The 13,077-nt window shown below is 51.8% G+C and overlaps 4 protein-coding genes across 4 annotated transcripts; 1 reads left to right on the top strand and 3 right to left on the bottom strand.

Annotated features, from left to right (window-relative positions):
- Positions 1-156: 156 nt before the first annotated feature.
- Positions 157-3,511, top strand: GLOTRDRAFT_113221 (Rho GTPase activation protein; the record flags this gene model as incomplete). Its single annotated transcript, XM_007862816.1, has 12 exons — positions 157-548; positions 597-678; positions 730-845; positions 908-1,020; positions 1,070-1,675; positions 1,732-1,774; positions 1,832-1,994; positions 2,048-2,309; positions 2,369-2,544; positions 2,596-2,672; positions 2,734-3,157; positions 3,357-3,511. The coding sequence occupies exons 1-12, from the start codon at positions 441-443 to the stop codon at positions 3,509-3,511; spliced, it is 2,325 nt and encodes a 774-aa protein (XP_007861007.1). The 5' UTR covers positions 157-440.
- GLOTRDRAFT_68456 (Adaptor protein complex AP-2 alpha subunit) lies at positions 3,407-7,106 on the bottom strand. The gene is made up of 11 exons (XM_007862817.1): positions 7,073-7,106; positions 6,922-7,012; positions 6,830-6,860; positions 6,671-6,779; positions 6,421-6,614; positions 6,242-6,371; positions 6,087-6,188; positions 5,927-6,032; positions 5,194-5,871; positions 3,849-5,137; positions 3,407-3,792 (listed from the first exon to the last, which is right to left on the bottom strand). Exons 1-11 carry the CDS (start codon positions 7,100-7,102, stop codon positions 3,703-3,705), a joined length of 2,850 nt encoding a protein of 949 aa, XP_007861008.1. The 5' UTR covers positions 7,103-7,106; the 3' UTR covers positions 3,407-3,702.
- Positions 7,107-7,513: 407 nt separating this feature from the next.
- Positions 7,514-11,032, bottom strand: GLOTRDRAFT_30040 (P-loop containing nucleoside triphosphate hydrolase protein; the record flags this gene model as incomplete). Its single annotated transcript, XM_007861977.1, has 3 exons — positions 7,514-8,176; positions 8,230-10,860; positions 10,910-11,032. Coding segments are annotated over 3 exons (3,417 nt in total), but the record flags the coding sequence as incomplete, so codon positions are not given.
- A 936-nt stretch (positions 11,033-11,968) lies between these two features.
- On the bottom strand, positions 11,969-12,919 carry GLOTRDRAFT_68462 (Co-chaperone Hsc20; the record flags this gene model as incomplete). Its single annotated transcript, XM_007862818.1, has 3 exons — positions 11,969-12,222; positions 12,278-12,509; positions 12,563-12,919. The coding sequence occupies 3 exons, from the start codon at positions 12,917-12,919 to the stop codon at positions 12,074-12,076; spliced, it is 738 nt and encodes a 245-aa protein (XP_007861009.1). The 3' UTR covers positions 11,969-12,073.
- Between the last annotated feature and the right edge of the window lie 158 nt (positions 12,920-13,077).

The raw sequence follows: 13,077 nt of genomic DNA on the forward strand, positions 1-13,077 counted from the left end.
ATGGCTAGTGAGCGATGCTTGCACTGGGCGTGCCGACTGCCACAGCTGTACACACGGGCCTTTTTACTAGGCGTATTTACCGGTATTGCTCACCTGAAGTGGCTGTGCTTTGTATGGGCGCCACAATCAATCTCTAGCCACATACACTGAGACCTTCAAGTTGTACATGACATTCGCTGCGAGCCGACCTCGCGCATACCCCGCCCGCAACAGAACCATAGTCGTTCCTTCAGCTTCTTGCATATATTACACTGGTGTCGAACTCTCCTTGGGCTGTCGCTTCCCCCGACTAACGCTGTTCTTGGAATGTGCTTGTGATTCAGCCTGCAATAACTACGCGGAACCAGGATTCTTCATCCGGGAGCATAATTGTCTCTTCTTGGAACCCGGGATATACCTATTGCATCTTATCTTGCCTATACCCAGGGACCTGCCATACCATGTCGGACGCCATGCAGCATGACCCATCCAGACGCGAGACCAAGAAGGAATTCTTTGTTTCTGTAGAGCTGTTCGTGTCAAACAAGGCTTCGATGGGCTTGCGCAAGGTAAGCTGTTCTCTGCTGAAGTGAGCGAGAGATGTAATATTATTCCAGCCTGTGCCGCCTCCACCTCGCAAGAAGGGCGAAAAGCGTGAATCTCTAAGAGCATCGGATGACAGCCAAAAGAAGCTAAAGGGTGCGTATTCTCATGCGCCGACATTGTGTCCACATCTTATTTGTCTCGCAGAAAAGTCCAGCTGGCTTACGCTGTCTCGCACTGCTGCAGGTGCCGGGAGCTGGAGACCTGCCACCTGCAGACTATCTGAGGAAGAGGACGGGTGCCTCATGAATGTCTACATCGACGTGAGTATTTCCTTGATTCACAGCCGTTGTATGCTTGTTCTACCTGGCGCTACCTTCCCTAGGAGACCACGCTGTACCAGACAATCTATGTTCACCTGCTGAACCATACTGACATTCGCCCCGCTGACCGCTCATTATTTTATCGGAAAGATTGTGTGGGTATACACTGCGTCAGGTAAGACTCCTGTCGCCAGTCAGCCCGTTTCTATGCTAATCTGTTCCAGTGGACAGCGCTGGAGCGTCTTACCGAGTTCAGAACCGCTCTATCTCCATTTTAAGAACACCGAGGCGGCCAATACCTGGGTAACACTGATGCGTTCATATGCGATGCCTGAGATATACGGGCGCTATTTCTCGCCCTCGGACGGGGGTCTTTATCGCATGTGGAGACAAGTCGAGTTAACCATCATCCAAGGACGTAATCTCGGACAGTCGAAGTTGTACGATGAACTTGCGATAGCTAACCGCGGCGCGGAGGACCCAGGGATCGATTTACAATTGGAGACCGACGGCGCAGACATGGACGTCTACTGCGAAGTGTATATCAACGAAGTTCTATCAGGACGGACCACTACCAAGAGATGTCCTGGCTCCACGGACTGGCATGAGGCATTCGCTTTCTGCGATCTGCCGCCCTTCGAGAACCTAGAGATCCTTATCTGGCGAGAGAAGAAGCTCACGAGACCCATATTGATGGGCAATATCCAAGTATTCCTCAGCGACTTCCGGCGTGGAGAAACTGTCGAGGGATGGTTCCCTGTTCTTTTTGGCGACATGGGCGCCCCCTCCATTCATGTTGGTGATCTCAGGCTCAAGCTAAAAGTGGATGAGTGAGTGGAAATGTATTTATCCCGTGAGGCTCCGTTAACTCATGTACGTGATTCAGAGAGATTATCTTACCTCTCTCAGCTTATTCGGACCTACTGGAAGTGTGTTGAGTCGCAGCCCTTTGCTCGTTGTTATTCACGTACGAATTTGAGATTTAGACGCTGTATTCACGGAATTGCCTGGACTGGATGAGTGATCTGGAAGGGAGGTTACAACTGACCAGCCTGTCTTCCCAAGTGCTCTCCATCTCCATCGCTAGGAATGTGTTACTCGATCACATCTTTGAGCTCGCTGATCGCGAAGTAGATGGCACACCCCATTGTAAATGACTAATTCTTGAAACTGTTTCCAACATTGATTGACATGCTCTCTAGCCCACAATACGCTATTTCGGGGCAATACTGTACTTACCAAAACAATGGAGATGTCAATGGCCTGGTATGGCAAGGGCTTCCTTGAGGCTAGCATAGGTCCCGTCATTCGAAGGCTGTACGCAGAGCGGATCACTATAGAAATCGATCCAGCTCGTTCTCAAGGCAGGAGCGCGAAAGATATCGAACGCAATGTTGATCAGCTCGTTTACTGGTGCCAGGAGGTTTGGGGTAACATATACTCCATGCGAGGTGAATGTCCAGTGTGAGTTACAGTGTACGGTATCGTCCATATTGTTTGGCTGACGAGAAACCATGCACAAGGGAAATGCGTCGACTTTTCTCTCATATCAGGCAGCTTGTGGAGAAACGATATCAGGTCAAGGACATGCCTAACGATAAGGGACGCGAGTTACCTTGGCAGAGCGTCTCTGCTTTCTGCTTTCTCAGGTTTTTCGTTCCAGCTATTCTACATCCGCATCTCTTTGGTCTTTGCCCTGGTATGCCTCAGAAAAATGCACGCATCCGAACAACTGACCAATTCTCTGCAGGCCTTCCAGAACTCTCTGTCCAGCGTAGTCTTACCCTAATTGCGAAAGTCATACAGAGCTTGGCAAATCTGAATGCAGTAAGTGTGGTGGTTTCAGTCGCTTCCACCGCTTTGTCTGTCTTATCTCGTCCGTTATTAGTCTGTCCAACGGGAAGAATTTATGCGTGGAGTGAAGAACTTTCTTACCAGCAGTCTTCCAGCCATGATTGACTATATCCTGGTCGTATCGACGTTGGAGAGCGAAAAGGCCCGTGGACCGTATCAATATTCACCGGATAGGCATGAGCGATTACATGTCATGAATTCGCTACAGCGGCGAGGCCCCGGCATGCCACTGCTTCATCGAGAAGCCATTCCACTGCTGCCTCATTTGCTGGACATACCCAGACACCTTGCGATAATCACCTCTGCCGTCATCAGACACTCAAGATCGTACCCACGCCAAAGTTCGAATGACCCAGCGGAAGCCCCGCTGGACGCATTCTGTGCCCGATGCTTCGAGATAGAGCAGCGCGCTCTCCATCGTGTGAGTCATTTGGCGGCCCGCCACAAGCCTTCAGATCGTCTGTCTACTCCTCCATCCACGTCTGCGCCGAGCGTCGATGGAAGCGGGCCTGCTACTTCCACGAAAGCAAAACGGAGGCCGCGGAAATTGTCGAAGGCTTCAAGACCTTCCACTGCTCCTTCCGCGACGGATAGTTCAGATGGACGTCGCTCAAGGGCTCAATCCTCCGTGAACTCAGACATATCCTTGCCTTCCAGCCCTATCCGTCATAGGCACTCCACCCACGCGGATATGCTATCCGCTGAGTCACAGGCAGAACTATCGAACGCAGGGTCCACGGATCATCCTGCGTCACCGACTACAACTTCCAGTAACATTTATCGGGTGTTGTCAGAGGACTCGTCTCGTATAGGGCCTCACTCTCTTGACTTCCCTGATGACCCCGGCCGGAGGAAAAGGGGGTTACTGCGCGGGATTTTGACACGGCACTAGTCGGGACTAAGAGGGTATGATTAGTGTACGCGTAGGCAGTTAGTACAAATATATCCTGTACAATCAGAGGATGTCCGTAGGTCCATAGGCTGGTGACGACACGAGACTCGGCTATGACTCCGTGGTAAGGGGTTTCTGAACAAGCTTCTGCACCTCCGAAGCTACATCTTCCGAGGTACTGCGAATAGTCACCCTACATAGCTGCAGCCTTCGTGTCAGGACGATGCTGGGTCTAAGTATCAGATACGCTAGCTCACCTTTGCTTCCCTGTTGGGCTCCAAGCGCATCAAACACCCGACTTTCCCTTCGACTGCCATGTGCAACACCCCAGCACCTACGATGTTGGTAGGGTTCGGATCAATTCCGTCAAGGATGTCGAATCGCAATCCAGATACTACTTGTCGGTGCTTCGGCATATCGATATGGCCAGCGGCGTTCAGTGTGATGGGGAATATACTCTGTGCCTCCCTCGGTGGCCCACCAATCAGTTTCCATCTTTCGAAGAATTCGGTAGGACCAAGCTTCACGCCTTCGAAGAACTTCGTAATGACCAACGGCAGCCTGACGGAAAGCGTTTGATGCGAACCAGCAAGGAACGAAACAGTCATCACGGGAGGAGTCCGGAAGAACTTATTGCACTCGATGTGGAGAAGCAGCTGCGTCTGAGTCCTGGGTGCGATCATCGTAGGCGGCATCTTTGCGAACGTGACCGAGAGAGCCTCTGGTTCGCTGACATGCATAGTGGTTGTGAAAGAGGTCAGCGGCACTCCGATTTTGTTCCCAACGTAGATAGCCAGCTGCCCGAGGTGCCCGTGGTATCTCGACTTGACACCGATCTGCAGTTGGATATCTTCGTAGAGAACGCCGTCGGCGCTGTATGTGAGCTTGTCAAACCAGCGGTCAACATTCGGCCCAGCAACTACTGGAGGGACCTTTATTGTGGACAAATTCGACGAAGCATGCTGCAAGCCCGGCGCCTCCGCCTGATCCGGCGATGTGGTGAAATCTAGCCCAGCCAGAGTTTTCGTGATGTCCTGCGCACTGGCTGAGTCGGGTTGTGAAACCCCAGTGGAACCGTTAGATAGTCGCGCGGCTCCGGTCGTCATTACTGTAAGGCGTTTGGACGCTTGGCGCTCCAAATTTGCCTCTTTCCCTCCGATTACCCATGTCCGCTTGTCCTCCGTGTCTCCCTGCTTGCGATTCAAACGTCCTAGTAGGGCGCTCTGTCGTGGAGGGAACGGAGGCATTTCCTCGCAAACGTTTTGAAGTAATTCGTCCTCCTCTGGGCGCGACGCTATCGCATAGAATTCGCAAGCCCGTTGTTGCAGCTCCGAATCTAGTACATGTCGATACCGCTCAAAGACGTTGATGAGCTGAGGCTTGAGTTCCGGGAAAACGTTGACCCATTTAATGTAGGTCGACAGGAGTAGTGCCCGCGTCGGCGCCCCGCAGAATTGTGACTTGGCATGCAGAAGCTGGAATTGCTCTAGTGGGCTATATCCAGGACTATTCGCGATTAAATGCCCGTATTCCCCGAGTATATAACCTGTCGAGTTGGTTTGAGTACTGTTTTGCTCGGCATATCTGGAGAACCAGACCTACCGCCCACTTTGACCAGACTTTCGTGCGATGACGGTGACTTCATGTGCTCGAATACAACTTTGGCGGCATACTCTTGCAAATCTTCTGTATTGGTCACGATTTGTACCACCCGGTACCATACTTCATCCCCGACGTGATCACCGGCAGCACTGATGAGGTCCAAGATAGTGTCGACATACCACTTGTAGGAGTTTGCATACTTCTCGGTGAGGATTGCAATCTTCAGTACCATTTCCTCCCGCAAGCCATAGTCCGCCACTCTAAGGTAGCGAAGGAGCTCGCCGACAATTAACTCGGAATTGTCGACATCACACATACTATACAGCAAATCAAGAGCGCGCCGCCTTACGGATATATCTTTATCGCGCAAGGACAGTATGATGGTGCCCTGGTGCTTCTTGATAGGCTCCAAGGAATCCGCACGAGCTGCAAGGTGAGCCATAGTATCCAGGCCAAGATATCGTACGTTGGTCTCTTTAGACGAGATGAATCTGGCCAGAAGAACTGCAGCTGTGCCAACAAGGGGCGAGTTCGTGTCTAAGTGGATAGCAAGACCGATTGCCTCAAACAGAATTGCATGCTGTGCATTGTTATGTTGTACGTTTCGCGTCGGCTCCGCCGAGTTATTCATAATGACCTGGAGAACATTATGTAGTACAGAGCGGATCGTAGGATCATCTGAGACGGGGGTTATTCTCGAACAAGCGAGAGAAGAGCTGAGTAGGGATCGTACCTGACGGAGGATAATACTGCAGGAGTCGTAGTAGCTTGACCTGGAGCCACGGCGAAGGGACCTTGTAATAAGCATAAGTGGCTGAATACTCGTGATCGACGACAAGCTATGTCTCTTTTGTCAGTCGCACTGATCACGTGAGTATCCACACTGTGCCCACCCGATGTAAACGATCCACAGCCTTCTGATAGCAGACCGCGTACGCGTCGAGATGATCTTGAGCCAAGGCCATTACTAAGCTCGTGACACAGATCACTACACCCTACGGAGCACACATGAACAGAGACAAAAGGAGAGCTGAACGTAGCAGCATACCAAGTCGGGATCATCCATGATAGATACTATACGCAAAGCCCACTCTTCCGCAGGTATAACGTCAGGATGTTTCCGATACATTCGCAATAATGTCAGTGCAGCCTTCTTCTTGACAAAACTCTGGGAAGTACTATCACCTTCGTTAAAAATGATACTATCGCAGGTAAGGAGGTACGCACGGGGATATTAGCAGGCGATGTACGTCCTCGGCCAACGCCTCGGCCATCTCCTTCCCGCCAACATTAGCGATAGCATGAAGAGCCAGGCAATTATGTATCTCGTTATTATCGTCCAGATCCTTGCGAATCGAGTTGACCACCAATCGAAGAAAGTCGGAATTCTCGTGCATAAGTAGCGTCACTGCGAGGTAACCCTGCAGGGAGTCAACCTATTTGCCCACTGTGACGATAGAGTAACTTAATGACTGACAATCTGCTTCTCGCTGTACTTGTTGCTTGATATGAGATTTACAGCTTCCATGTGGCCGACGTCGACTTTGTAACCCAAAATATACGTGAATATAATCTTGGCGACATATCTGAAAGGCAGGGTGACTAAGAGCACAGAATGGCATAGAGTCGTACTGACTTCTTCTTCTGATAGCCGTCGAGGTTTCCATCTACCAGGTACAGCACCGTTTGATCACTGACTGAGGAAGCAAAGTGCTTTACGGTCCGCACCTTTGAATCTCTTTCTTATGTTGGCCATTTCTTTGTTTATACGTTTCTCCTCGAGCTCTCGCACTCTGGCGCCTCGTATGTCGGCGATGAACTACAGAGGTAGGCACCCCGTAAGCTTGACGCAAGAAGTCAGCGTAGCTTGGTGTATTACCTGGGTGAGGCCGCGCATCCCGGTCGCCATCTTTGCAAGCTTAACCCTCGACGAAACCTTTTAGAGTCAAGTAAGATGATGGACGCCAGAATGGCGGCAGACGCGCTCGTAAGGATACACTGGCAAGTAGACCCGCACTGCAGTCGTAATGGGTGGTGTCCGAGACGGGTTCTGATACGCACGTGGGAATCCTGGGAATAGCAAGCTGATCCGATGCCGGACTGTGGCCTCCGAAAGCCCTGTACTAGTAACTGACACTGTAAGCTTGTTGAACTGGACCGCGAAGAATCGAGAGCTGTGGTATGATTATGATATACAAAGTTACATTTAGTAAGGGATAATGTGTCGACTATATGCTACATGACATGCAACGAAACAGAGCAGAATTTCTACGACTCAGTTACCCAAGTCCATAAATTAAAAGCGTATGTATAGCGGCTCTCATCTTAGTTCCCGCCACAGTCGACTGGGTGTGCTAGGCCTTGAGAAACTATACGGCGTGGAGCGACCAGATGCCAAGTCTCGCACACGCGGCATAGGCGACCACAAAGGCGTTGCTGAACGAGAGCCAACACGAGACTGGGTTGGATTCTGCTCCTCTGTGTATCCCTCCAATATGCTGACGATGTGCTGGGTGTATGTTCCTAATTCCCGCACTTCGGGTGCAGACAACGGCCGTGCCCCGTCGGCATCCGCAAACTCCTCTTCATGTTCACGTTCACTGAGGGGTCTACCTCGTAAGCCCAGGTTCTGACTTGCGACGATGCCCTCGTAAACGCGCAACAGACAGTCTTCTATACGTCTCTTCAATCGGCGGAGATCATCGAGAGCATCCACATTGCCCCCAATGGGCAGCCACTCGTCGCATTCCAGACCGTGCGCTGTCGCTCTAATTTCGTGAGCGCCAAACAAAATGTACGTCATGGGATCCAATCTTGTGGTGGTGACAATGTACTTCTGGGCTTGACTTCCCTGCGTGCCAGCAACGGACAGATTTTGACGTTTCTCCATGTAGGCGTATAGCTGCCGCTCTTCACCTTCAGCCTCCCGGTCAAACTTGTCTCTCCTTCGGAAATTCACACTTGACGGGTGTATGGCCACGTTCTGAATCAAGCTAGTAAGTACCTATACCAACGCTAAGGGGCTGGTAGGCATACCTTGTCTTGTTGAGTCCGGTACATTACGTCCGATGTACGGACGGCAAATTTGGGTTGAGAAGCAATCGCGATTAGGCCAGCCAGCAGAGGCAATGACTCGCTATTGGAGTTTAGTTCGCGCGGGACCCCCCTACCCCTCGAAAACCTGAGGGATGTATCACCGGAAGACACTTGGATGACACCTGCATTATACAGAGATTGCAGGAGATGACCGCGAACTTTCTGGATCAGGAGTAATGTCGGTTTTGACAAGAAGTTATCCACGCAGAACCGGTTTGCCACGACGTATTGACCGCTCTCTTGCAACCGGGCCCATTCATTATAAGCCCTTAATGCAGCTAGCACATCCGATCGATACTGCTTGGGGGTGAAGGAATTCTTCTTCTGGGTGGCTTCATCCCTGACGTGCATGGGCGACACAAAAGGTTCCCGGTTAGACATGATGGCAGCCAGAGTCAACGCTTCGTCCAAACACCGGAAGAAACAACCGTACAGCACAAGCCGTGCTATCTGGACGTCGACAGGGATCTGCAGCAAGACTCGTCCCAGAGAGGTGAGATTCTGATCCTGATCAAGTGCGCCAACCATTTCGAGGTCTTTGATAGCTGAGCGTACGCGCTCCGATGCCGGAGGTTCTATCGCAGCGTCGAGAACTTCTTCGACCGACATACCAGGGAATTGCAGTGCCTTGACGTGCATAACAATATTGCTCAGGTCGACGCGCTTCATCTCCACGGTTTGGTAGGGCTGGAGCACCTCGGCTTGCTTCTTGCTTAAAAGACCGAAATACTGGCCCGGTCTGTGCCGTCCAGCACGCCCAGCTCTCTGCATAAGGTTAGATGAACCGACCCAAGCAGACACGAGGGATGTGATGCGACGCTCAGGATCATACCGTTGCTCCTTCACTTTGCCAGTATCAACCACGTACACGACATCAGGAATCGTTACTGACGTCTCGGCGATATTGGTGGCTAGGATGATGCGTCGTACGCCTTCAGGTGGCGGCTCAAATATGACCTCCTGCTCAGCTAGAGGAATCGTGGAGTGCAACAGATGGATACTGAATTTGCGCTGGTCCATGAAGTTGAAGGGCCAATTTCCTTCAAGAAGGAGCCGCTGCACCGTTGCGATATCGTCCCACCCAGGAAGGAACACCAAAACGTGACCCGAGTCCGAGCTCTGAAGCACGTGAGAGATAGTGAGTGCCACCAGCGGGTGCGGGATATCGAGGTCTTCGTTGATGGTATGGGCTGCTTGCGTTGGAGTCACCGGGGCGACCATATTCATCTCGCGATCTATGTATTTCACTACTGATTCCTCCCGGAATATCGAATTCGCAGAGGGGGCGGCGCGGAGTTGGGGTAGGAAATCGTCCAAGAAATACTTGTCAACAGGGAATGCTCGCCCGGGTACCTCCAGAACATCAGCGGGGCGCCCGTTCTCATCAGGGAAGTATTCCTGGAAGAGCTTGGGGTCAATGGTGGCGCTCATTAGGATTACCTTGAGCGGCTTATTCTTGGCCTTCCTATCCGCCAGAAGTCTCTTGAGGACTACAAGCAGCAGGTCTGTGTCTACGAAGCGCTCGTGCACTTCGTCTACGATGACGTGCGTCACATTGTCCAGATCAGTGGACCCCTCGAGCAGCGCCGACTGCATCCTCTTGAAGAAGATACCAGTGGTGCAGAAAGTGACTGACCCATGATCTCGCGGTGGCTTGGCCTCGAACCGCACCGAATATCCAATGGAGCCCTCCCCACATCTCTCGTTTCTCTCTTTAGCTACGCGTTCAGCAACACTGACTGCAGCTAACCGACGGGGTTGGGTGCACACAATATTGCAGTTAGCCCCTTCTCCACGGTCTATCCACTCATCCAGAATTAGCTGGGGAATCTGGGTGGTCTTGCCTGAGCCTGTCGTAGCCATGCAGATAGTTACTTCATTATTGCGAATGTGCTCGAGAAGTTGAAGAGCGACCGTGCTAACAGGAAGTGCAGCCCGGGATGTACGCATCTTCTCCGTAGCGGGATCAGACAAATATTCCTGGCGCTTCCGTTGAAGTTCTTTGGACTTTCTCTCCAACCACGCAGGAGACACGCTCGATCGTTGTCGAGACTGCGCTCGCGAACCACCCACGTCTGAGCCATCCGCGCTGCCCGGTCCGGAGACATTCCTTGGAACGTTTCGATAGAGGGTGCTGTCTGCAATTTGGTCGCATAGATCTTTGATATCGTCGCCTATCGAGTCACTCAAATGGAAGTGAACCTTCGGAGCCAGCCCCAAGTCCTTGCCAGTTTTCGCAGCCTCTACGAATTCCTTCCACAGGTCGGGGTCACAGCCCTCCAAATACTGCACGACATCCAAGTAGCACTGGATCTGTGCTGTCTTCTTGGCTGGTGCAGTGCCAATACCAATTCGCCGTCCGCCGACTGTCATCACGGCTTCCCACTGGGACCCTCCACGTCCGCTAGACGCCTTGAAAGAGATGTCAGGACTGCCAAACTTGAAGCGCCGACAATAGTAGTCCATGAATTGCCTCGCACGGTCGTAATCGATCTGGGTCCCGTTTGACAAAGGCACTGTGGTGGGAAGGGACGTTGAAGCGATAGATGGCGCGGGCTTCCTCTTTTCCAACTGTATTGCTGCTTTAATCTCGCGCCCATGAATATTAGGAGAAACATACCATGTCCCTATCATTCAGCTGCATCACAGCAGAGAGAGCGGCTAGTCGTATAGATTCCTTCCTCTGCGGAGCGTCGCCCTGACCGACGATAATTGGCTCGGCATCTACAACGACTGTGGTCCTGTATTTGTGTAAGTCACGAATCAAGCCCTGTGAGGACGAAGCATGCACACCTGAAATATTGACGTCCACCGATGATCACCTCCTTCGTGAGATACTCGGGCATTTGTCCATCAGCCACAGTAACAAAATAGTTTGCGAGGGCACTTTTTGGATTTTCCTCTTGATGTTTCTTCAGGGGAGTCTTGCCATACAATGAGCGAATGTACTCCTCATCGTGGACAGGCTCGTTCAACACGGGAAGACGCGCACCCCCGCGTCTTGAGTCTCTCGTCAACGAAGGCTGCCGAGAAACTGGTGCTGAGCCACCTCCTCGGGAATTCCTCCAGGAGTGACCAGCGGAAGAGCGCATGGAGTGTGCATTGGAGCGCCTCGAACCAGGAGGCGGAGGCATTTCGAATGCTGGGGACACTACCGATCGACCACTCCGGCTGCTAGAAACGTCGATCTTTGGTACCTTGACCGGCGGTACGTTCGGTGGCGACGAAGAAGAATCGGCGTAGGAATCAGAGCCAGGCTGAGCGTAGGCGTGCGCTTGCTGGGCAAAAGTTCGTTTAAGACTCGGATGACCAGACAACTGCGACGTTTTGCTGGAGTCTAATTGCATGAGGAGGCGAAGCCTTTTTGAAAGCAGCCTCTTAATTGGCATCAAGGATAACCGTAACGGTATCGACCTGGGGAAGATGTAAGTCATCGTGCCCAAGACACCGCATACGGGGATGCTACAACCCTCCCACCAAACGGAAAACCTCGAAGCTCTTCGAAGGCCTTGGAAAGAGACTGTTTAGAGCGTAAGGAGAAGGATCGACATAGACTATGTCTTTAGCTGTGGAGACGCGCTGCTCAAGCCGACACTCAATAGAAAAATCTCGTATTAGAGCGCTGCCGGCGTTGCCCGGAGTCAAGAAGATCCAATAATGTCCTGATTCGTCCATTGTGGCGGGAACGCACTCGGTGAGTACGAGCTTGATACGACACTACTAGTACTACGGTGGGCCCATTAGGCATGGAGAATCAAACTAATACATGCATTGCAATACAAGTCTAGTGGTCAAAGTGAGAATTTGGCCAAGCCTGTGCAGCGTCGTGGATTCCTTGCAAATATTTAAGCCTTACAGCAGCCTTCTTCACCTCCTCCCAATCTTCAACTCCCACCAACTGTTCGATTTCTCCAACGAGTTCTTTGATTTTGTCTTTCACGCAGTCAGCTTTGGGCGAGTGCGAGAGGAAGGATAGTTACGAGCTCACCCAGATTACGAGCCTTGATCTCATCGACTTGGTCTTGCTCGGTCGCTTCCTCCAGTTGCTCCCGTTCTTCCATAACTTCCATGATCAATTCAGGGTCATCTAGCTGATCCGACTCTGACGTCTCATGTCCTTTCAGCTTCAGGAGGTATTGAGTTCTTCGCAGGGGATCCAAGAGGGTCTTGTACGCCTCATTGATGAGCGAAGACATATGGTCCGCTAGGTCCTTCTTTTCCTGCAGAACAATGAATGTAAGGGATATGTCTGCACCTGGAATTCATGGCATACCCTAGGTTGGCCGGACCAAGTGTCCGGATGGCAAACTCTCTGGGCCTGCAGAAAGTTCCGCCTCAGGCTGGCCGTATCCACGGAAAACGGATTAGATCCAAGCTCTAATCCTAGCAACTCATAGTAAGAGGCTGAAGATGGGACCCCGCTGATGTACTGGCACTTGGGACACGCAGGTAATGAAGTCGGTAGCGGCGCAGAGCATTGTGGACATCTCTGGGGAAGAGAAGCTGAAGCGAACGGACGATTGAGTGGAAGCGGTGCTTGTCGACGAGCTATGTGCGTTGAAAGTTGCCCTTGTTTCCAGCGGGATGCTCTTGCAGCAGCCGTGGCCGCTCGTAAAGCAGAACGAAACATGGTATGCTTGGTAAAGTGTGACGTCATGCTATTATAACGGCAGGATGCTGAGCTCGCGCTAAGCCACAGCACTATCACCCGCCACTGCCATGGACTGACGGGGACTCCATGCTCTCAGACTGTACTCTGGCGCTGTTGTCTTCATCCTCCATTCCTTA

Source organism: Gloeophyllum trabeum, assembly GCF_000344685.1.
Source record: "Gloeophyllum trabeum ATCC 11539 unplaced genomic scaffold GLOTRscaffold_00001, whole genome shotgun sequence".
In the NCBI taxonomy this organism is placed as follows: Eukaryota; Fungi; Basidiomycota; class Agaricomycetes; order Gloeophyllales; family Gloeophyllaceae; genus Gloeophyllum; species Gloeophyllum trabeum.

Excerpts from the sequence above, each read along its gene's own strand:
- GLOTRDRAFT_68456 (XM_007862817.1), bottom strand. The coding sequence starts at position 7,102 with ATGGCGACCGGGATGCGCGGCCTCACCCAG. Across the intron at positions 6,033-6,086 it reads CTGTGGATCGTTTACATCGG|CTTGTCGTCGATCACGAGTA; the intron begins GTGGGCACAGTG and ends AAAGAGACATAG. Across the intron at positions 5,138-5,193 it reads AAGTCTGGTCAAAGTGGGCG|GTTATATACTCGGGGAATAC; the intron begins GTAGGTCTGGTT and ends CCAACTCGACAG.